Source organism: Conger conger, chromosome 13 (genome assembly GCF_963514075.1).
Source record: "Conger conger chromosome 13, fConCon1.1, whole genome shotgun sequence".
NCBI classification, from domain to species: Eukaryota; Metazoa; Chordata; class Actinopteri; order Anguilliformes; family Congridae; genus Conger; species Conger conger.
The window spans coordinates 21,458,684-21,481,165 of record NC_083772.1 but is presented as its reverse complement, the minus strand read 5'-3'; the positions used below and the strand labels follow the sequence as shown (position 1 = coordinate 21,481,165).

General features: G+C 42.4%; 1 protein-coding gene across 4 annotated transcripts in view; it reads left to right on the top strand.

Annotated features, from left to right (window-relative positions):
* LOC133107798 (glutamate receptor ionotropic, kainate 1) overlaps positions 1-22,482 on the top strand; it is a 59,511-nt gene that overhangs the window by 17,817 nt on the left and 19,212 nt on the right. For 2 of the 4 annotated variants that reach the window (XM_061216990.1, XM_061216991.1), the window contains exons 2-8: positions 5,588-5,755; positions 6,599-6,856; positions 13,046-13,227; positions 15,498-15,551; positions 16,382-16,555; positions 17,461-17,604; positions 21,735-21,842. In XM_061216990.1, coding sequence (XP_061072974.1) covers positions 5,588-5,755; positions 6,599-6,856; positions 13,046-13,227; positions 15,498-15,551; positions 16,382-16,555; positions 17,461-17,604; positions 21,735-21,842 — 1,088 coding nt within the window. Of the gene's footprint in view, positions 1-5,587; positions 5,756-6,598; positions 6,857-13,045; positions 13,228-15,497; positions 15,552-16,381; positions 16,556-17,460; positions 17,605-21,734; positions 21,843-22,183; positions 22,229-22,482 lie in introns of all 4 variants that reach the window. The other 2 variants (XM_061216992.1, XM_061216993.1) reach the window with 2 other exon arrangements.

Here is a 22,482-nt window from a genome sequence, read left to right as displayed (position 1 = left end):
AAGCCAATGTTGGCCTGTAATGTAAAAAACATGCATTACCCAACATGCCATGGTCCTGGAATAACAAATTCACTTCAGTCTTCCTTTGGCATCCCTCTTAAGGGTTTACTGTAATGTGACATCACAGGTGGCATTCTTCTTCTTTTTTTAAATCCAGATTAAACCCAACGGTCAATGTAGACAATGCGTAACAGATGTTTAATCCTCTGTCATGTTACATATTTCTCTGGGGAATCAGGACCAATCAGGAGGAAAGGTCATCGCTTGTGGAACCTCCCAGTGACCAATCCCAGCCTGGTATGAAGTCAAGGCCAGGTTTTTACGGGAAGTCTTTGGCCGTGGGTTTGGCTCGATCGGTACTCGTGACAACAGCAGCTTCGGTAATTTCGCAAACCACTGAGGTTGAAAATAGATTTCTGAGGAAGGTACAATTACTGCTCGGTTATTGATATGTGATATTCTTTTGTCACCCTTTGGCTGCGTGCCTGCAGATTTTTTTATGCTTGTAAAATTTGGTAGAGACAGCAGTCTTGCCTGGCTGGGTAGATGTTTGCCTTCACTGACATAGCTGAGTCATTTTAATATATATTGGCTTAAATATTTATGTTGGTCCTAAATATTTATTGCAAGGATTTAGATGTATTCCATTGCTGGCAGGTCAGTCACCTTTGGTTATTTTCCATATTCCAAATACACCTGTGACAGTCCTGTAAACGGAATTCTAGTAAACTTTAAATGTATTTATCAAAGGCAAGATCATTCTTTATTGAAGAATTGTCTTGCCTTCAAACATGACGTTGACCTTATACTATTTCCGTTTATTGTTCTGTTGTGGGGAAACTATTCAATTCAATTTATTTTGTATAGCGCTTTTCACAGAAGACTGTCACAAAGACAGTAGCTCCAGGATGTGGTGAGGCATGGATTGGACCAGGGAGGAGCCGGGCTGCTCAGTATGGACAGAGCTATTAAATTTACCTTGCAATGCTAATAATGATGCGTTCTTGCACTGTGCTGTCATGTTGGAGATATTCTGCCTGTCACGCCGTGTTTAGTTTGTATCCTGCCCACTGGTGAGATTCCTATCTTTCCTGTGATCCGGACAGACCAATGAATGTCAGCTCGCTGGGTGATAATCATCAGCTGGAATCATAAAAATGTTTTGACAGTGTCGTTTATAGGAGAACAAAGCTTGCTAGCCCTATAAATTGTATGAGTTTGTGTCACCGGGCTTATGCAATTTATTACACTGATAAATATCGAGATATAACATGTCACTGAGCATCAAAAAATGAAGTAGTATTTTCAGTTAAAACAACCATGCCTTCGTATGAACCATTATCTTTTACTGGGCAGTATTTCCAGTGTGTGGTAATTAGCATAGGCACATAAAACTGAAATATGGGCGATGAATGTCTATCAAATGAAACCAGGAACAATAACAAAAAGAAACTGTGGCATTATTAAAAATAATAAGCAGTAAAACATTCTAAACCTCCAGAAAACATTTGGACCTCCAGCAGCATTGCAATAATGTGATAAAATCCTTTGCAAAACAATATTAGAAGCCTTTGCAAAACATTATTAAACATGGATTATTAAACATTGTGGACTCTTGTAGAAGAGACTTAATTATCAGTGAGTTTACAGTCTATATATTTTTTACAGCAACTTCACCTTGAACCAGTGCAGTCATGTTGAAAGTTTTTGTCCTTTACTGTACAGTAGTTGTGATACTGCATATTGATATTGTCTGAAGTTGTTTCTGTATGTACATTAGCTTGATTACGGCTGTGAAGGCTACGAATGATATCACTGCACCCAAATAAATGATGTGTTTTTTAAAGTGATCTTTGAGTTTTTAGGCCATTCATAATCACAATGGTGCTTCAACAGATTCTGATACATGCACAATCTCACAGAGAGAAATACTTCACACAGATCAATGATTCATGAAAAAAGCAATCTAAAAGCTGAGTTGTCCCCAGAAACAGTAACACAGAAAGCTAATCGTTTGCACGAAGGTTTCAGAGGAGAGATAGGGCTTATGTCTCCTCTCTCCCAGGAGAATTTCATATTCCATCTCGGCGTATTACAGAATGAAAGCGGTTTGAGCAGCTGCTCAGCGAGACTTGGTGAACGTGATTAGGGATGGCACTTAAACGCCGACCTGGGAGTGACCTGGGGGGGCAGACAAGGCCCGCTCAGTCTGGGGCTCCAGGCAGCGCAGAACCATAGAAGAAGAAGTTCATTCACTACCGTGTTCCCGAGGGAAGCCTTTTCATACCGGACCTCAGCTCTCCTCGCCCTCAAAATCAATCACAATCTCGCCAGCCGTTCCACAACGATTGTTTTCAGCCAGCCCCTCGCCGTTTGCTGGTCCCGTTGTTCTCAGCTCATCATTAACACGCAGGTGATCAATTCACGCTCTGGCTTCAGTTCATTTGCCCAATAAATCAGCCATAATGGCAATTATAACGCTCATGATTCGGCAGTAAGAATAACTGAATGGCAATATTTATAGCTAAATATGCGTATTGTTTTGTGGACGAAACTGCGGTGGCCTGCTTTTTCATGTGGCCAATGGACAGCCGTTTGATTTTCAAGACATAATTTTACCTTCACGACATTAATTATTTTAATGGTGACAATTAGTCAAAGCAGTTCTGCAAAAAATTTCTCTACATTGATGTGAAACACTGATATCAAATTATAGGAAGCTTTTGGCTACAATAAAGGCGGTGCAACCAGTCATTATGTTTACGGGGATAATTATGTTTTCACAGGGATTATATTTGTGTTGAAATAATCAATTAAATAATAGTTTACAAATATTTCTTTGGTGTTTACCCAGGTTCCTTTTTGTCTAATATTACATTTTTCCTTATGACCTGAAATCATTCAGTGTGACAAATATGCAATAATAGGGGAAATCAGGAAGGGTGCAAATACTTCTTCACAGTACTGTACATGTACTTTTACAATATCATCTCACATTTTTACATCAAAGAAAAACATCAGTCACTGAACTCATACTGTGGGATACAGCATTGCACAGTATGTGTGTGATCTGGCCGCTTTTACATAGAACCAAAGAAGAAGAAGAGAATGAGAATGTGCTCTTTCCAATAGCAGTGCCCTTAAGGGCGACTATATTCGATTAAAAATTGGCGGCGGTCAGAATTACTGTCACCCCCCCTCTCCCTCCCCCAGTCCCCCTGATGTGTGGTCGCACAGCTGGCCAAGAAACCATCACGACTAAGCAGTGTCACTGAAGTAAGGCCTGGCAGACTGCGTCCCATTGCATCTCCATGTCAGGGTGCAGTACGTGGAGTGATTAGAGACCTGTGTGCTCTGTGAAAGAGCCATACAACAAAATGGTGTGTTGATTTCAAGCAGAAATATCAAAGTTGGGAAAAAAAAAACAGGCAACCCGTACTCTTCTGAAATAATTTTTTATCTTTGTTGTTCGAGTGTCGTTCAGGGACAGAGTGGTTTGGCAAACAAAGAGACAGCATTTTGCCTGGAGGCTTCGTCAGGCCATTATCTGGTGATAGCTGGTGGTGATTTCCTTTAAAATCACTGGGTAATTGAGTGGTTAACTGATTGAAACTGATGATGGTGGTGAAACAGTAATTGGTGGTGATTTGCTTTAATGGTACATGGTATGTGAAATTCTTTGTGTAACCCTAGTTACACAAAGGATTTCAAAAAACTTTTTGAAGCCCTAGTTACTCCCAAAAATCCCAAAATTTTGGAGAGAAACTAAAAACTTTCAGCTCACCGCCTAAACGCAAGAGATTTTGTTTCTCTGTCTTTTGGGTGTGGATTCATCAGTAAGAAGGCGGTTTAGTTTGCCCCGTGTTTTGCACCACTTGTTCTGTATATATATTTTTGATTTGTTTTTAAACATGGTGAGTCATGCAGTTCCACAGCTGGAAAAGACCAGCATGGCGAGGGTCTGGCTTCTGTTGTTTATCATACCGTTCTAATGCGTTTATTATGCGTCCGCTTTTATCAGCGTGCTGTTCGGGGAGAGAGGCGAAATGAGTGAGAAATCCAACTGTCTGTCGTAAATCTCCTCCCCGCGCTCGTGCTGTGTGGTAAATCCACACGCGACGCGGGCCTTAGATAAGACATATTCCTGTCTCGTTTGATCTGAGTTAAGCACGGAAGAATGGGAGACACTAAAGGAAATGGAAGTGACTGAAATATGAAGGAGTATGATTGTGCATCAAATTGGATTTAGGGAGAATTGGTTTATTCTCCTGGGACAGTTTTGAAAGTGACTGATGATAACAGAGGATCTCTGTCTGAGTTAGTTTCGCTGGGGGCGGACAGTGCTTTTTATTCTCTTTGTTCGCGTCATTGACTGTCTCACACAGCAGGGGAAAAAGCCCTCCCTTACGCTCTCCTAAAACGGCAGAAACAGGCCGACACCACACACTGTTTCCGTAGTCTGCTGTATCCTATTAAGTACTCCCATTAACTCCCGCTGCAGGAGAGTACCTGTTTGTTTAGAGGTGTGAGTGTCCTTCTGCAGGTCAGACTGTACTGTATCACTGGAAGCTTCATGCGCACAGTGTGTGAGGATACCTGCACTCTGCTGGTGTATCATATGTAGTGTATTCTAAAGCCTTTGAGAGTCAATTGAACTTTGACCTTTTGCCAGTTGCACTTTCACCTGGGAGCGACATTGGCTCAGGGGGGAAGAGCAGTTGTCTGGCAGTCGGAGGGTTGCCGGTTCGATCCTGCCCTGGGTGTGACAAAGTGTCCCTGAGCAAAATACGTGACCCCTAAAATGCTTCTGATGTGGTGGTTGGTGCCTTGCATGTGTAACAGGTGAGAAATTGCCTGAGTCCGAGGTGGGATTTGAACCCCGGCCTCTCACTTGTCCAAATATTTGTTGAACGAACGCGTTACCAGTCAGCTAAAGACGAACTCGCCTTTAGCCAAGGGCAACAACGTTCTTTTGAATTTGAGTGTTGTCGCGATAACCTGCTACCAGCCTTCGCTTTTCACTGCACCATCCGTGCTTACTAGCGAACTAGCTGAGCTAACCACACTACACATGGCAGCCAATCGTCGTTGCTGTGTGTGTGTGTGTATGAATGAGAAGCATCTTTTTTTTTTTTTCAGAAAACCGTCCATTATTCTTTAAATGGTTGAATAAGACTATTCAAAGAACTGCCATTTCTACCAAAGCTGTATATTGTATATTAAAATGTATGTTAAAGTACTGAATGCTCACGGACAGATCATTTATAAATGTTATTATTATTTGTAAATGGTCTATGCTTTCTCCAAACTGTTCTGGACCCAGAACAGTTTGTATTTTGAGTCTACTGTCTACTTCAGACAGGTAAGCGTGTAATAGCATCCTGGAATATGTATTTTTATGTTTCAAAACACCACTATGGGCTCTATTAAATCTGCTACATGAACCGCTATGGATGAAATGATAGTTAAGGCTTACAGTGCATAGATATTATACCGTATCATATTTTTATCATCTTTCTGACCTCTGACCTTTCTTTCTCTCTGTCTCTCCCTCTCTCTCTCTCCCTCTCTCTCTCTCACTTTGCAGGGGGCATTTTTGAGACCCTCGAGAATGAGCCTATAAGTCTAGAAGAACTAGCCTTCAAATTTGCTGTAACCAACATAAACCGAAATCGAACATTGATGCCAAACACCACATTGACCTATGATGTCCAGAGGATAAACCTGTTTGACAGCTTTGAGGCCTCCAGGAGAGGTAAGATTTCCTCCTTACTCTGTAAAAAATATAATTACACTGGTCACACTGCAGTGAGCTCTTTAATAACAGGAAACAGTCGCAATAATAATAATAATAATAATAATAATAATAATAATAATAATGAAGAAATAAAAAACCCTGGTAGAAAATGTGTAAATTATTTAACCAGCACCCAGTGAAACATTTTTGCGGTTAGTTTATAATTCTGAACGATTATTGAAGAAGGCTTAATCAGTCAGTGAGTAAATTAGTGAATAATATGTGTTTGATGTGTATTATTGAGTCTCGTTTGAAAACTGGAAGGACGCCAGGACTTGTTCAGAGAAGATTATCGTTCTGTGAGCTGCCAAGAGCCTGCAGGAACACCTATCCTTCTCCTCCTCATTCTTCCTCATCCCTCTCTCTTTTCTGTCTCATCACGCCATTGATATTTCTCTACTTCTCTGTCCCTCATTTCTCTAGAATTTCCCTCTCTCTCTCTCGATTCCCTCCTCTTATTTACTTCTCTCCCTGTTCCTCTCATCTTTCTTTATCTCCCTCCCTGTTCCTTCCCTCCTTTTTTGTCCACCCGTTTCTCTCAGTTTTTTCTCTCCCTGTTATCCTCTGTGTTCCTGTAGGCTCTTGGCAGCTCACAGAACTATAATCTTCTCTGATCAATTTGTGGTCTCCTTCCAGTTTTCACACTAGGCCGAATAATCCACATCAAATGAAGATTCTTCACTGATTCACTTCTATTTCTCCTCTCCTCCTCTCTCTCTCACTCCATTCCTCCTCTCTCTCTCACTCCATTCCTCCTCTCTCTCTCTCCCTCCCTCCCTCCCTCTCTTTCTCGGGCCCCAGCCTGTGACCAGCTGGCCCTGGGTGTGGCAGCGGTGTTTGGCCCCACACACAGCTCGTCGGTGAGTGCGGTGCAGTCCATCTGTAACGCCCTGGAGGTGCCGCACATCCAGACCCGCTGGAAACACCCCTCCGTGGACAACAAGGACACCTTCTACATCAACCTGTACCCTGAGTACGCCTCCATCAGCCGGGCCATCCTGGACATCGTGCAGTTCTTCAAGTGGAAGGCCGTCACCGTGGTCTATGAGGACAGCACAGGTGGGTGGTCCACCAGGACAGCACAGGTTATTAAGTTATTAAGTAAAGTTAAGTTATGAGGACGATACAGCAGTACTTTGTGGACGAATCAGGGAAAGATTACGTCACCCTCACTCTCACACGCTTAGTGAAGGAGCCGCATCCGCTTCCCTACTGCTAAGTTTCTGGCTCCAAATTGTACAAAATGGCGGCGCCTGTATACTTGAGTTCTGCAGTTTCAAAATGCTTCTCATAAGCCCATGGATAGTCAGTGGGTGTTGTAACAGGCACTTGGTCCATATTTTCTCTACAGTCTATGGGAGGAATGTTACGGAAAAAAGTACAGTGCCATACTCTGTGAAGTCTAACAATGTGGGATGATATCGTGGTGTCACTTTGTGATAATGTTCAGTGTTCAGCCCAGGGGAAATATGGTAAGTGGAGATTAAACCACATTAAGCTCTGTTGCATCAGGCGGTGTAGTTCCTGCTGGGTGGCAGAACCTCGGCCTGTATCTCCCTCACACTGCGTGCTCCCACTCTGAGATACAGCCCTGTGCAGTGGCACCCTTTCCCTCCCTATTGTACTGAAAGTCACTGCTGTTCTTTGTTAACATCACATCATAGCGAGAACAGGACATTCAGCCCACATAACTTAACATAACATAACATACTGTAACATAACATAACAGCATACTGTAACGTAACATACTGTAACATAATATAGCATATTTTGACGTAACATAATATACTTTAACATACTTTAACGTAACATAACATACTTTAACATAACATACTTTAACGTAACATAACAAAGCATACTTTAACATAACATGACATACTTTAACGTGACATAACATAACATACTTTAACATCACATGACATAACATACTGTAACATGACATAACATACTTTAACGTAACATAACACACTGGGGAAAACAGGCCATTCAGCCCAACAAGGCTTTGTCCTTTCTTACCACTAAAATGTGCCTACTGCTTAATTTGCCTAAGAGCTCAAAAGTATCTAGCACTGTATGAAGCCTGGTCTGGAAAACCCCCTGTGTTTCTGCCTCTACTACCTGTCCTGGCAAGCTATTCCACACAGTGACCCCTCTCTGTGTGAAAACGTACTTCCTAAAATCTGTGCAGAATTTATCCCTTGTGAATTTCCATTTATGCCTCCTTTTACTGCACACCTCACTCACAGCGGAGAATTTGACTGCACACCTCACTCACAGCGGTGAGTTTTACTGCACACCTCAGAAGCTTTCAGAATAGCAGATTGAGCTCATCTCATCTCTGCCCAAGGCTCTCCTGTCCAGCCAGTCCACAAAGACCAAGCAAAACTCCCAGCAAAGCTGCTTTTAATCACGTTGCTTCGCTCAGTGCAATACGTTTTACATTTGACACCCTGGTGTGCCAATAATCCTCTCAAATTGCCTGAAGTTTTCTGCTGAGTGCGCTCAGGTAAACACTGTACTACGGCTGGTTAAAGATCAGCGGTGTATTGTTGAGATTAAAAGTTTGGGTTATATTTCAAACTAAAAGTTTGGGTTATACAGTATTTCAAACTGGAAGAAGTGTTGTATTCGTAAACAAAAAACAATCACAGTTGTTCAGAACCTGAATCCACACAGGGAAAGTCAATTAGATTTATATTAGAAAAAATACGTTGCCATTTGTCTAATTCCAGACTTCTCTTTCCAGCATTGGACAGGTCCACATATGAAGGGTCATCAGGAATCACAGCCCTCATAAATTTTAGTGCTTGGGGTGGTTCTATGATTCTGAAATGATTAATGTGCGCTGAATCTTATTTTCATGCGGTATAAATTAATTTCAAAATGATATATTTCAGGAAAAGGCCAAATAAAATGTGCTGTTTTTTTTGGGAATTGACTAAAAAACGAAAACACATTTATCATAACAGACCGAGGTAAAACATATAAAAAAAAGTCTATCTGAAGAAATAATGTCAGAATGAACAAAGATGAAGCTTTAGCACAATATAATCCAGTTATAAAAAAGAAACACACAAAGTTCTGCAGGAGCAACCTCTGGAGTCTGCGGTGTACTAATGCCTCCCATACATTACACTAACCTCAGACAAACACCGTCAAACACCCACTCACATTTAATGACTGTCTTATCTAAATCACCTCATCAGGCTGAAACTAGTGATTTCTCTCTCATAGTAAAAACTTGTCTACAACAGTAGATTCACAGCAAAGTACAATTGTGAAGAGCAGGGGTGCCCAATCGTGTAATGGAGGGTCGAGAGTGTGCAAGTTTCCATAACACCAACTGATTTCACTTATTAACACACCTTTAACCAATCACTACACCAGCTGATTTCACTAGTTAACACACCTTTAACCAATCACTACACCAGCTGATTTCACTAGTTAACACACCTTTAACCAATCATTACACCAGTTGATTTCACCTTTAACCAGAGAGAAGGGAGCTAATTAGTCAAATCAGGTGTAGTGGTTGGAATGAAAACTGCATGTTCTCTGCCCTAATTGGGCACCCCTGGTGTAGTGTATAGTAGGCATAAACAGAAGAGCCTGTTGACTACTTGTAATGAATTGTAGGAAACCCAATGTCGTTTTTAAATGGAAGATGCAGAGTAATCTCAGAGTTTTCTTTATGAGATTTTCACACCGTTTACACTGTTAAATTGTCCTCACAGGATTATACTGTATGTAGCATCGGCTGTTTACCTGAACTGAAATGCTTGTGGCTGTGAGCGCTCATGTTTCTAGACCTGTCCATAAGTTTTATTTGATTATGGAGAAATTGTGAATATATATAGCTCCCTGGCCTCCAGTGGATGCACTGCTACAGACACTGATGTCATTAGACTCTGTGTGAATGGGTGCTGTGAGCTGAGCTGTGTTTATGAGCAGCAGTGAGGGGCAGGAGATGGTACGGTTTCACCTACTGTACCTGCCTTTCATAGATTAAAATGTCGGCCCAAGTTATGAATCTGTATCTTAGTATGATGCCTTTTAGCTGGACGGATAATGATACAGGCTGAGAAAGAAGGGTGATTTGGATATTTTGTCTCCATAGAGCAGGGGGCACTCCTGTGACCATGTGACATGGAGGACTGAGAGTATGCAAATTTTCATTCCAACCAATCGCCACACCAGCTGATTTCACTAATTAACGCACCTTCACCCAGAGAGGAGGGAGCTAATTAGTGAAATCCGCTGGTGTTGTGATTGGTTGGAGGTTGGAATGAAAACTTGCACACTCTCCCTGGCACATGATTGGCACCTCTGCCATAGAGGAACCATTTTCAGTTATTTATGGAACCCGCTGTCGTAGGTGTGAAGCTCTCAGATGGAGAACAATTTTGCCTGACAAAGAACCCCTTAACTAGATGGGGTTCTTCTGCAGAATTTCAAGGTTCATTTTGGAACTATTTTTTGTGAATGTGAAGGAACAGAGCAGTCATTTGTTTTTATGTACAGGGCACTGCTTCCCAACGCGGGCTTTCAGCATTTCTGACTCTTCAAGCTCAAAAAGGTGGATTTTACATCCATGCATACTTCCATGACGGGCCTTGATCTTATTTCTGTTTCTGTTAGTAAGATAAATACAGATAAACAAGGCCGCACAAGTGTAGAGAGAGATGGGGATTTAGAGAATATGCATAACCAGACATTTCTGCTCCTCAGAGATACCTGCTTAGCCATCATTAACGGCACTGGATATATGAATCATAAATACAGAAGCTAATTGAGCTATAATTGAGTAATTGGTTGACAGTCTCTAGGGATGTGCATTAGAGCCATGACAAGTGCACCTCCAAGTACAATTTACTTCTGTTCCATAATGATCTGCCATTCGTCAAAACCGGGCAAGTGACAAAACCTGCCATGCACGTCCTTTATTAATGAGCGATTGGTGGTGTTTATTTCACATTTCTCTGGATCAAGGACATGTGATATACGTTGTTGAATCCTGTGAGTACATGTTCCTGTCAGGGAGACGTGCTGTTGGCAGAGTAAGCGATTATATAAGTAGCAGATTGTCTTTGAAATATCCGTTTTTCCACATTCCGGTTTTACTCCCATCACATTCTGACGTTGTCTTGTCTCCTGAATGTCTTTTCTTGTATGTTTTGATGGTCTATCGTCGATCCATTTGGCTGTCTACATTGTCAGAGATGCTGCATCCGCTCATGTTATGCTGTATATGTAGCTCTTTCATAGGTATTATTACCTGTTAGGTCACACAGTGCCATGGATTAAACCTCCATCAGCCTTTTGGCTGCACAGTGTTCGATTTGCACTGCTCCTGATTGCCAGGGTGGTCACTGTCTTGCATTCAGTCTGGTTTGTAAAATACACCTGTAGTGTTTGGTATACTATAGAGGGAAAAGTGCCCCCTACTGGTGGTCATGCATCACTTCAAGGAGGACCTTTATTTCTAGACCAGCCAAGCATTGGATCTGATATTTTACAGAACACCATACAACCTCAGTAAAATATTGAATGATGTGCACCTGTTAGTGATGTTTTTGCATTCAACAAACATACTCTCTACTCACCATCAACGGCTCTCTTGACTTTTATGGAATTAAAACAAAAAAAATGAAACTGTGCAGAGTTTGCATGTTCTCCCCGTGTCTGCGTGGTTTTCTTCCGGGTACTCCGGTTTCCTCCCACAGTCCAAAGACATGCAGGTTAGGCTGATTGGAGAGTCTAAATTGCCCGTAGGTATGAGTGTGTGAGTGAATGGTGTGTGTGCCCTGCGATGGACTGGCGACCTGTTCAGGGTGTATTCCTGCCTTTCGCCCAATGTATGCTGGGATAGGCTCCAGCCCCCCTGCGACCCTGTTCAAGATAAGCGGGTTCAGATAATGGATGGATGGATGGGTAAAACAAAAAAATTAAAATGACTTTACTGAGAAAAAAAAAAAGAATTACTTAGAAAAACTTAAAATAGTGTTATAATTTTATGTAATAATAGGAATGCAGGATGTCTGTAATCCTAGAAGCGTGAGTAAATTGGAAATTATATCACAATTCAGCTGTCAACAAACTGAAGAAAACAGTGACGCTCGCCTCCGTTTGTTCAGTAAAAATGAGTGACATAGATATGTCGGCTGATTGATGTCATATGATGAGATTAGACTGAATACTCCAGTCTGGATCTGGATTTTACGGTAATAGCTCAGGAGGTCAGAGCAGTCGTCTGACAGTCGGAGGGTTGCCAGTTTGATCCTGGCCTAGGTGTGTCGAAGACACCAAGACACCTAATCCCTAATTGCTGCCAGTTCATGGTAGTCTATTGCCATTTGAATGTGTGTGTGTGTGTGTGTGTGTGTGTGTGTGTGTGTGAGAGAGAGTGTGTGTGATCTATAAATGCAGTCCATTTACCATTTCTTAAACCTTGTGTAAAGATGTTTTTAGACACAGACCAAAAATTCTGTGATTCTGGATCCCTGAATGAACTGCTTGGAAAGCTGCAGACCAAGGGTGAAGGTGCAGTGTGGACTCTGTTCTAATCTGCTATTCTCTCTCAGGCTGCAGTGAGTTTCTCCTCCCTGTATGGTCTTTAAATAACTCCCCCAGCCTTAAGTCCTTAATCTGGACAGTACAGCTTATTGCATACATGTAATTTCCAGGAATAGAAATTTAAACTCTCGATGGGAACAAAGACACACACACAAACATGCGCACACTCACACGCATTGTCACACACACATGCAGACAAACACACCCACACACAAACATAGATGCACACTCACACACATGCACACACTCACACACACTCTCACATGCACACACACGCACACACACATACATATGTGCACACTCACATACACACACACATATTTATATTGTCACATAAAAACATATAATAGAGAGATTAATTGAAAGGTAATACTATATTTTTGACTAACCGTTTTATTTGCTTTTCTTAATAATGCACAATATCATATCAGTCATACGCAATTTTATCTTGTTATTTTAATGTCTGAATATCTTTGATATGCAGGAGATTCAAATGTGAGGGCTGATGTCTTTACATATATTGTCCTGTGAATGTGAAAAACAAATTACCACCGAGTGTTGATAATAAAGATTATAATGAATATACGTATACGTGCATTAAAATATCTGAAAATAAATGAACTTCTCAGACGTTGGCATGTGAAGTGTTGCTGAATGACAGCTCTTCTTCCCCAGGTCTGATCCGCCTGCAGGAGCTGATCAAGGCCCCGTCCCGATACAACATCAAAATCAAAATCCGCCAGCTTCCCACGGGGAACAAGGACGCCCGGCCGCTGCTGAAGGAGATGAAGAAGGGGAAGGAGTTTTACGTCATCTTCGACTGCTCGTACCAGACCGCCGCAGACATCCTCAAACAGGTGAGTAAACTCAGTCTGTGTCTGTGTCTGTGTCTGTTACTGCTCATACCAGACCGCCGCAGACATCCTCAAACAGGTGAGTAAACTCAGTCTGTGTCTGTGTCTGTGTCTGTGTCTGTGTCTGTTACTGCCCGTACCAGACCACCACAGAACTTTCAAAGTTTCCCTTGTATATTTCTTTGTAGAATTTCTTCAGACTGATGTGCTGTAGTTCATGGAATATTTTCTGTAAACTCATGTCAGCGCATTCTGTTTAAAAATAACAGCAGACATGCGGTTTGAGTGGTCACAGCCAGCATCGAAATCTGGCCAAGATATTTGACTCTGGGCTATGGTCCAGGGTCAGTGTGCTAATGTGGAAGTGTTATGTAATTAGCTTGGAGCTTTGCATGTCTGTAAATACAGCACTTTTAATCATATTGGTAAAGGATTTAAAATGGCCATCTGGGAGAAAATTAAACACCTCCCTGCACTTTACCGTCAAATCCCACCTGATTTAAAATGAAAAACAGCCTGCTGAAGTTGCGAAGTAGGTCAAAACTAAATCTCAGGGATTCTTGGACTCCTCCTTGTGCATTTTACAGATAGAGGAGCAGAAGGCGAGGAAATTTGGATGGATTTGCATTCTGCCTTCGAACACTTTTCCTGAAAAGCCTCGTTAGACTCCATTTGCGCTTCCGATGAGATGGGTGTATGCCCAGGTGTGCTTCCGTGGCATACGTGCTAACCGCTAAACGCTAACTCACGTCCTGCTGTTTAGCGCTAACAGGAAAACCTGGTGACCGCGACCGGTGGAAGGACGAAACGAGCCTGAGGTTTTAAATATGACATTTACATAGCGCATTGGTACAGAAATGGAACAAATAAATATGAGATTTACATAAGATAAGCTGTGCTGGAAGCGTTGGCATTACAATGTGTGGGGACAATGAAACCCACTGAGCTGCACTGTAGGAGAAGTTTTAAGAAATTCCATAAGTCCCTCCATAAAAGACGAAAACAAAGAACCTAAAAATACATAAACGTATGCAATGGGTGGAAATAAGCCACACCACACCAGCATTTTCACACCATATATTTTTATGCACTTTGGTGGGTAGAAGGCCTCATCCATCTGAAGGCATCCATGTGATGATGATTATGTATTTATATTTATATGTATTTATATTTCCACTGTATCTCATGCTTGACATTCATCAGTCTTGTGAGAGGTGATTCTTTCTTTCTTTTTTACCCTTGCAGCAGTGAGCTTTCTCCCAGTCTAAGGAGAGCCCAGATGTATGTACAAGTATAAAACCAGGCACTGTGAAGGGAGGGAATTATAGAAAATGGCCAAGGCGTGTTTGGATGAAAATACCCTTTGAATATAAACTCAGTTTCGGAGCTCCGTGATCGCACATGGAGCAAGCTAATCCATAATGGGCCGGTCTTCCGGACAAACCCCGCAGCTGCTCTCAACCGGATGGCCGTCCGGCCCATGTTTAGGGGGCGAGGGTGTGAGCCGGCGGATGGGTTCTGGATGGAAAGAGCTGATAGCAGCGCTCGGTGACACAGCTGTGAAGCCCTAACTAGCACTTCTCTCAGGTGCGGCAGCCAAACAACGCACGTTTTCATTGCAGCTTTTTCCACCCCACAGTCTCAATTTTTAGGTCCTCTCTGTGGAGTTTGCATGTTGCATGTTCTCCCCGTGTTCACGTGGGTTTACTCCGGGGACTCCGGTTTCCTCCCACACACAAAGACATGCAGGTTAGGTATGTTCCTGCTATTGCCCTTCACCAAGGCACTGGCCTCAGAACTGGAGCTGGTCCCCGGGCACTGCACTGTGTCTGCCCACTGCTCCTAAGTACCTAGGATGGGTCAAATGCAATGAGGACACATTATCCCACAGGGTTCAGTATGTTATCTCTATCTCCGGTCTTGATTGTGTCTAAGGCCAGCAGCCTTTCAGAGAAATGTGTAATTGGCCACAGCGTTATCCAGGGATGGAAGGCCCATGTCTGTAGGGTTCTCCGTGCTTAATACTGCAAGAGCGACTCCTTGCGGTCTGCCTGTGCAACTGCACGAGAAGTGCAGCGTTTTGGCTGGGTTGAGCTGCAGTGTGAAAAGATGCAGTGTCTGTTTCCGAGGGTGCGATCGTTGCTCTGCATTACAGATTTCGCATCGATCGGGCAAACCTGCTTATACAATTTTGCATTCCAAACGGGGATAAAAGCGGGGTAGATGAAATAAAAAGATAAAATAAGAAACTCTAACCTTTGTCCTTTCTGCAGATCTTATCCATGGGGATGATGACCGAATACTACCATTTTTTCTTCACTACTCTAGTAAGTACAAGACTTGAATATAATTATGTGCTTTAGAAAAGCCATTCTGTCCTACGAAATGAACAGTGCATCCACACCTTCATGATATTGCTTAGTGGGGTGGGTATGGTGTGGTATATAATCTTTCTCAGTATGGTGTCATTAATATCACAATGAACTTGATTCACTGTGAGATTATTAATTGATCCTGCATAGCCGCATTAAATGAACATTATATTTGTCCAGTCAGGCTTCCCTCTATTTGAAGCTCTTATTTTGCCCTTTTACACGCTTATTAGCCACCCCATTGTGCTTTGTGACCTGTTTTATAAACGGGAGTTCAGCCATTTTCAGCTTTAAGGCCCGTCCGCACCAAGAACTATAACTATAACCATAACAATGTGAGCATCCACACTGTTGAACGATAACATTCTCTGAATATCATCTCAGCTATGTCATCTGCCACTTTGCACATGATGACCTGTACATTTGTTTTTTAATTTGGTTGAGTTTTATTGGTTGTCAATGTTTTATCGTTCATGCAGCCGGAAACAATCACTCTGAAAGCGATTCCAAGGATATTGTTCATCACTGTCGTCGTTGTTGTTATAGTTGTGGTGTGGACTCAGCCATCCACTTGAGTTAGAACGATGACATATTTATAGTTATATTTATGGTATTAAGCTGGTAGTCATTGTTGCTGCACTAAAATTAAATGCTTACAGGCTTACCTAGCCAAACACAACTAGAAAAGATATCATCCTAGTGTAATAACACAAGTAAAGACGACAACAACAGTTAAGGTTGTCTACTCCGTATCCCTTATCTGGCATCTTGTCCCGTTTCTGCAGGACCTGTTTGCGCTGGATCTGGAGCCGTACAGATACAGCGGTGTCAACATGACCGGCTTCCGCCTCCTCAACATCGACAACCCACAGGTGGCCTCCGTGGTGGAGAAGTGGTCTATGGAGCGTCTGCAGGCCCCGCCCAAGCCCGAGAGCGGTCTCCTTGACGACATGATGACGGTTAGAGTTCTGTTTGTCTGTCCGTTCAATCGGTTAGCTTATTAGGCAGATTTGTTAACCCGAAGACAAAATGGTTCCACTTTACATTGCCTGGCTGTAATAAATGTGTAATTACATCCTTACTACATATGTAGCTTTAGCGTAACTGCTGTGTGTGTGTGCATCGTTATAAAATAGTTACAACTGTAAAAATGAATTGCTCTTGTATTTCCTAGAGGACATGATGATGGTTTATTAGAGTTTTATTCGCTTATTAGATCAATTAGTTCACCCCAAGACAAAATGGTTAATTGCATTACATTACATTTTACTTAGCAGATGCTTTTTTGTGATGTACAGAAAAGTACATAACCAGGTCATGAGAACAAACTACAGAACAGGTTGGGCAAGGCACAATCCACATAGACTCAGTTGTTCAGCCTTGAACATTAAGTCCAGTACGCATGGCAAATAGGCCAACCCAGCCAGGAATTAGGTAATTAATTACAGTCCCTGAATGAATACAAATGCAAATACAATATAAAAACAAATACAATTGTCAACAGTCTGAGATTAAATTACTATTACATTACCTGGCTGTAATAACTGTGTAATAACTTCATAATTGCACGCTTACTACGGAGATAGAGGTTTAGTCTATCGCCATAGTAAGCGTGCAATTATATAGTTATTACTGTGTGCATATAAATCATTAAATAATAGTTAAATAATAGATAATACTGTAATGGTATTAAATCTGTAAAAACTATGTGTTCCTGAATTTAAAGTGGCTTTTCATAAACTTTTCAGTTATCACAGTCATATCACAATCATAAGTGTGAGTGAGCAGTTGTGCCAGGGAGATGGGTTGCCAGGTTTGGCAGTTGATCTAGTGTTTTTTTTGTGCGCTCGTATTCTCACCGCAGACTGAGGCAGCGCTGATGTACGACGCCGTCTACATGGTTGCCGTGGCGTCGCAGCGATCCAATCAGATGACTGTGAGCTCTCTGCAGTGCCACAGGCACAAGCCATGGAGGTTCGGTCCGCGCTTCATGAACATGTTCAAGGAGGTACGTCAAGCTATGGGGTACGGCCAGCTGTAGGGGTACGTTCAGCTCCAGCTCCGGGGTGCGTTCAGCTTCAGGGTACGTCCGAAAGCATTGCTCTCTCTCTCTCCACCTCAGCTGGTGTGTGGTGAGCGTACTGGCGCAAAATGGCAGCCATGCATCACCCAGGTGGGTGCATTGGTGGTGATTGAGGCGAGTTTCTCCCTCATCACTGTAAAGTGCTTTGAGTGTCTAGAAGAGCACTATATAAATGCAGTGATCTGTCTACTGTATCTATCTATCAATCAAATCAGGGACCAATTGTTTGAGATGTTTGGACTGAGAGGGCAAATGAGGGGTGATTACTATCCAATAAACTGCTTGAATGGATCAATTAAGTGCTTAGTATTGACAGAATCCAGCGCATCCTGTGCTCTCCAGGGCGAGGGTTGGGTATCTGTGGGGGTCCGTGGTACAGCAGGTGTAAACTGGAAACTACCACTGCACACATTCACGGCCTGCAGACTGGGGGCGTCCAATCCGAGCCCACGATGTGGAGTTATTTCATAAGCGCAGTGCATAAGAATTGGAAAAAATATTAAATTCCTTTACTTGTGCCGAATAAATGATTGCAGAGGGGGGGGCTATAATGGCATATTGGGGTACTTTCAGGACAGTAACTCTGAAATCCCAAATCCACTCTGGACTAATTCAGTTGGATGAAGCATTGCATCATAAGTCACCCCTGTTCCCCGTGTCTGGGTTGAAAGTCGCTGTCTGGCGAGGTTGTTCATCACATGAATAATGGGCTTTAAATTACTCGGTGGAAGCGTATTACGCGGTAATATTTCAGGCCCAGCGATGTTCCCAACATCCATAAATGGGTTCTCCAGTCTTCTGTCCTCCAGATGCCTGTCAATGCCGGTCCATGGCTACAGTCACTGCTGACGTGAAGTGAGTGAGGTTCTGTGCTGTCCTAGTCATCATGTCTGGAGTATCCCCCACTGTAGTCTAATAGGGCTCTTGTACATACAGGGCTAGGATGCAATATAGGAAAATAATAATAATTTTATTTTTATTTTTTATAAACATTATAATGATTATCAACAGTAAGTCGCTTTGGATAAAAGTGTCAGCTAAGCAACAAATAATTTATTATTTGTTGTTTAGCTGACACTTTTATCCAAAGCGACTTACTGTTGATTAGACGAAGCAGGGGACAATCCCCCCTGTAGCAATGTGGGGTTAAGTGCCTTGCTCAAGGGTCCAACAGCTGTGTGGGTCTTATGATGGCTACACCGGGGCTTGGACCACCAACCATCCAAGTCTCAGTCATGTACCTAAGCCACTAGGCTACAGGCTCAAAATCTAGGGTAATTCAACAAAAATCAACAGTGGGGGCATAAGGTTGGGATTAGTTTATGTGCGCTTGATTACTGCGATTCGGTGTAATTAATTGATGCTGATGATTGTGCCCGGGCCGTAATTAGAGCTGGCTCCCTCCCTCACTCTCTTTCTCCGTTAAAGTAGAGGAGCGAGGGATGAGCTACGTAATGAAAGAGAAAGAGGAGGACATTGTTTGGACGCACAGGGTCAAAGATTGCTGACTGTGGTTTAAATCACCGCGCTTATCTTCCCGAGGTGATCAGTATCAGCGAGCGGTGTTAGAAACGTTTCTGTAACTCAAGGCTCAGTGCTGGTGCAGAGAGCGCTGTATGGCTCACACTGGGCAGTGCAGTGGTTAGAGAGATGGGCGTGTAACAAAAATCACCATTTCACCATTCAATTCACTACTTGTGAATTTGAATATTCACATTTGGAAAGGAATGTCATGTGAACTAGACATTCTTGCACTATGATTGGCTTTTTGTCACAAAGGTTACCTTTGTACTCACTCATCTTATTAGTAGGATTATTTTTATAGTTCACATGCGTATTCTTCACATGTTGGGTGTTCATATGTTCGTTTTTTGGGGCACTTTTATGGAATGTACTTAACCTGAAATATGTCCTTAATTAATATGCCTTATTAAATATGAACTAAGCCAAATGTGTAATTCTTATTTCTCAGTACAATGCTGCAGTAAGAATTTTAATAACACACTGTTTTTGCCTGTTTTGAATTGAATTGTCCAATTGTTTCTCTGCTGCTGGGGTCTGGGGAGGAATTGTAATAATGCTTGCTTTCCTGAATTAGATGATTTTAAAACGGGTTAGCCATTGCCTTTCTAAACGCGCTTAAATCTGATTGTATTCTGTGGCGTGAAAAATGAGCATTCAGATCTTCTTTACAGTGGACTGTGTTTCATTAAGAGCCAGCCATACTCCCCCCGTACCTCACTGTGATATATCTTCTCTGTGCTGGCATCATGAAGAAGCTTTCTAGACTTTATCTCTTGCGTGTTTATTATTGATAACTATCCAGCGACAGCACAGATAGCCCCGGACACTGGCTCAGTGTTTGCACTGTGGTCGGGAGAAGGCCATTACTGTACATCTTGAATCACCTCTGGCTCCGCATATTTTATCGTTGTTTTTTTATTGTAATCATACTCAAAGGCCTGGAAGGGAGACTTTATAATGATTACTTTCACTCTCGAGTGATCACACGCACGCCCCACGCGCAGACGCCTGCTTGCGCCGCTATTGGCCGAAAGGTGTGAAATTGTATTGTGATTGACACAGTTGAGTGGCTTCGGAGCCCCACCCTAACAGCCACAACAACAGAGCTTCAGAAAGCTTATGGCTGTCACCACACGCACAGAAGATCACTCTAACAGGATAATTACACATCCAATTATGCACTTAATGTTATATATTGATAGTTCTGGTAAGGTGTTAAACACAGAAAGAGTGTTGGTGGGAAGTTGTTGTGACTGTTGTGTAAATTCTGTCATTAAAATGCAGCATATTAGAACTCCCTCTGTGGAAAGGTGCATAAAGTTTCTGTAGTTAATACATTTTTACTTGTGCTCTACAGCAGATATTTGGGCGGAAAAAGAACAGATGAATGGAAAAATGTACCGGCAAAGGGTTTGATTGAAGGCTTGGAGCAGTCTGTTTGGCACTTCTCCTTTTAGATTTGCTGATGATTGATTACGCGGATGCTGCCTTCACAATGATGATTTCTCACCATACGGCACGGACCTGGAGCTCTCCCAATTCAGACTAATGAACATTTAATCTGACTGCGTGATACAACACAGTCCTCAGACTTCATCATGACCAGCATTAACAATCCCACAGCTAACCTGACTTTTTTCTGAGCAGTTTCCTGTTCCTGCCCCCAGGGAACTAAAACTAGCAAAGAAAGCTGGACGCCAACCAGATCTCCACAACACACAGAATAATGAACATTTAAGCTAGGAAAACTGGATCCTGACCAAACCTCCATAACATCCAGAACTCTGAAAACACAGTCCCACATAGAACAGTCTCCCTGGGGTGTCCTTGGATAGATTTTTCTAAAAATATTATTTAATTTTAAAGTAAATTAAAATAGGTTCAATAGTAACATTAATAAAATAATGATTCAATAAATATAGTAGTATACCATTATGATTGCATGGCAAACAAGCATTTGTATACATATCTGAAATTAGTTGAATGGTCAACCTGAATTTTCAAGCATGACAAGGCATCATCAAAGCAACATCAGTTCACTATTGCTTTCTTCGTTCACATCTTTTCCTTGCTTCTGTTAGATCTGGGGTGAGATTTGGGCCTCTATCCTGGGTGAGATTGTGGTGCCTTGTGTAGGCAGAGATGAGGCCTCATCTAAAGTGAGATTTGGTCCCTCATCTAAGGTGAGATTTGGTCCCTCATCTAAGGTGAGATTTGGTCCCTCATCTAAGGTGAGATTTGGTCCTGTATCTGAGCTGAGATTTGGTCCTCTATCTTGTGTGAGATTTGGTCTCCAATATAGGGTGAGATTTGGTCCTCTATCTTGGGTATGATTTGGTCCTTTATCTGAACTGAGATTTGCCCCATGTGTTATGAGATTAGGTCCCCTATCTGTTGCGAGAACTGGCCCTGAATGTGTTGTAAGATTTAGTCCCCCTTCTGGGCTGAGATTTAGCCCCCTGTGGTGTGGCTGGTGGAGATGAAACGGAGAGAGCGGATGTGTGACCCCCCTCCCTGCCCCCCCCCCACAGGCCCAGTGGAACGGTCTGACTGGACTCATCGTCGTAAACAAGACGGACGGTCTGCGGAAGGAGTTCGACCTGGATGTCATCAGTCTGAAGGAGGACGGCATGGAGAAGGTAGACCGCACATTTCCTGTTTCCTGTCAGACTGCATGCTGGGAAAAATATTACACTGAACGCATATGTATTTTGTGGCAATTTTTTATAACACATCCTTTATAAAAAAATAAATGAATTAATAAATGAATTAAAATAATGTGTTTCTCAAAACTTATCCTCTCCCGGAGACTGTATGCAGCCACAGATATACATATTGAATGTTTTACGTTGTATTTTTTTAACATACATTTTAAAAGAGAAAACCTAACATTCTGACAAAGTCTGCCTGCCTTCAGTTGATTTGATTTGTGGAATGACATGACTCACATTCATATTCTTTTCCCCACTCTTTCGCAAAGACGTCTATCGAGGGCATTAACCGCCTAAATAAAGTGTGGAAAAAGGTTTGTACAGTGAGTCCCTCAGTGGTATCTGTCGTGTGGTGGTGTGTTTTCCCCCCAACGGCCAAAAGAAATCCCTGATCCGTCTCTCCCTTCCTCGCTAATCTCCGGCGGAGATGGGACGCATAACAACAGCTTCCCGTTTTGTCGCTACCGTGACAACCTCAACGACCGCATCACTCAGTGAAGCCACTAAGCCTCTGACGGATGTTCAGATAACGCCACAAATAGCGTTTCTTTACCCCGGTTCAGCGAAT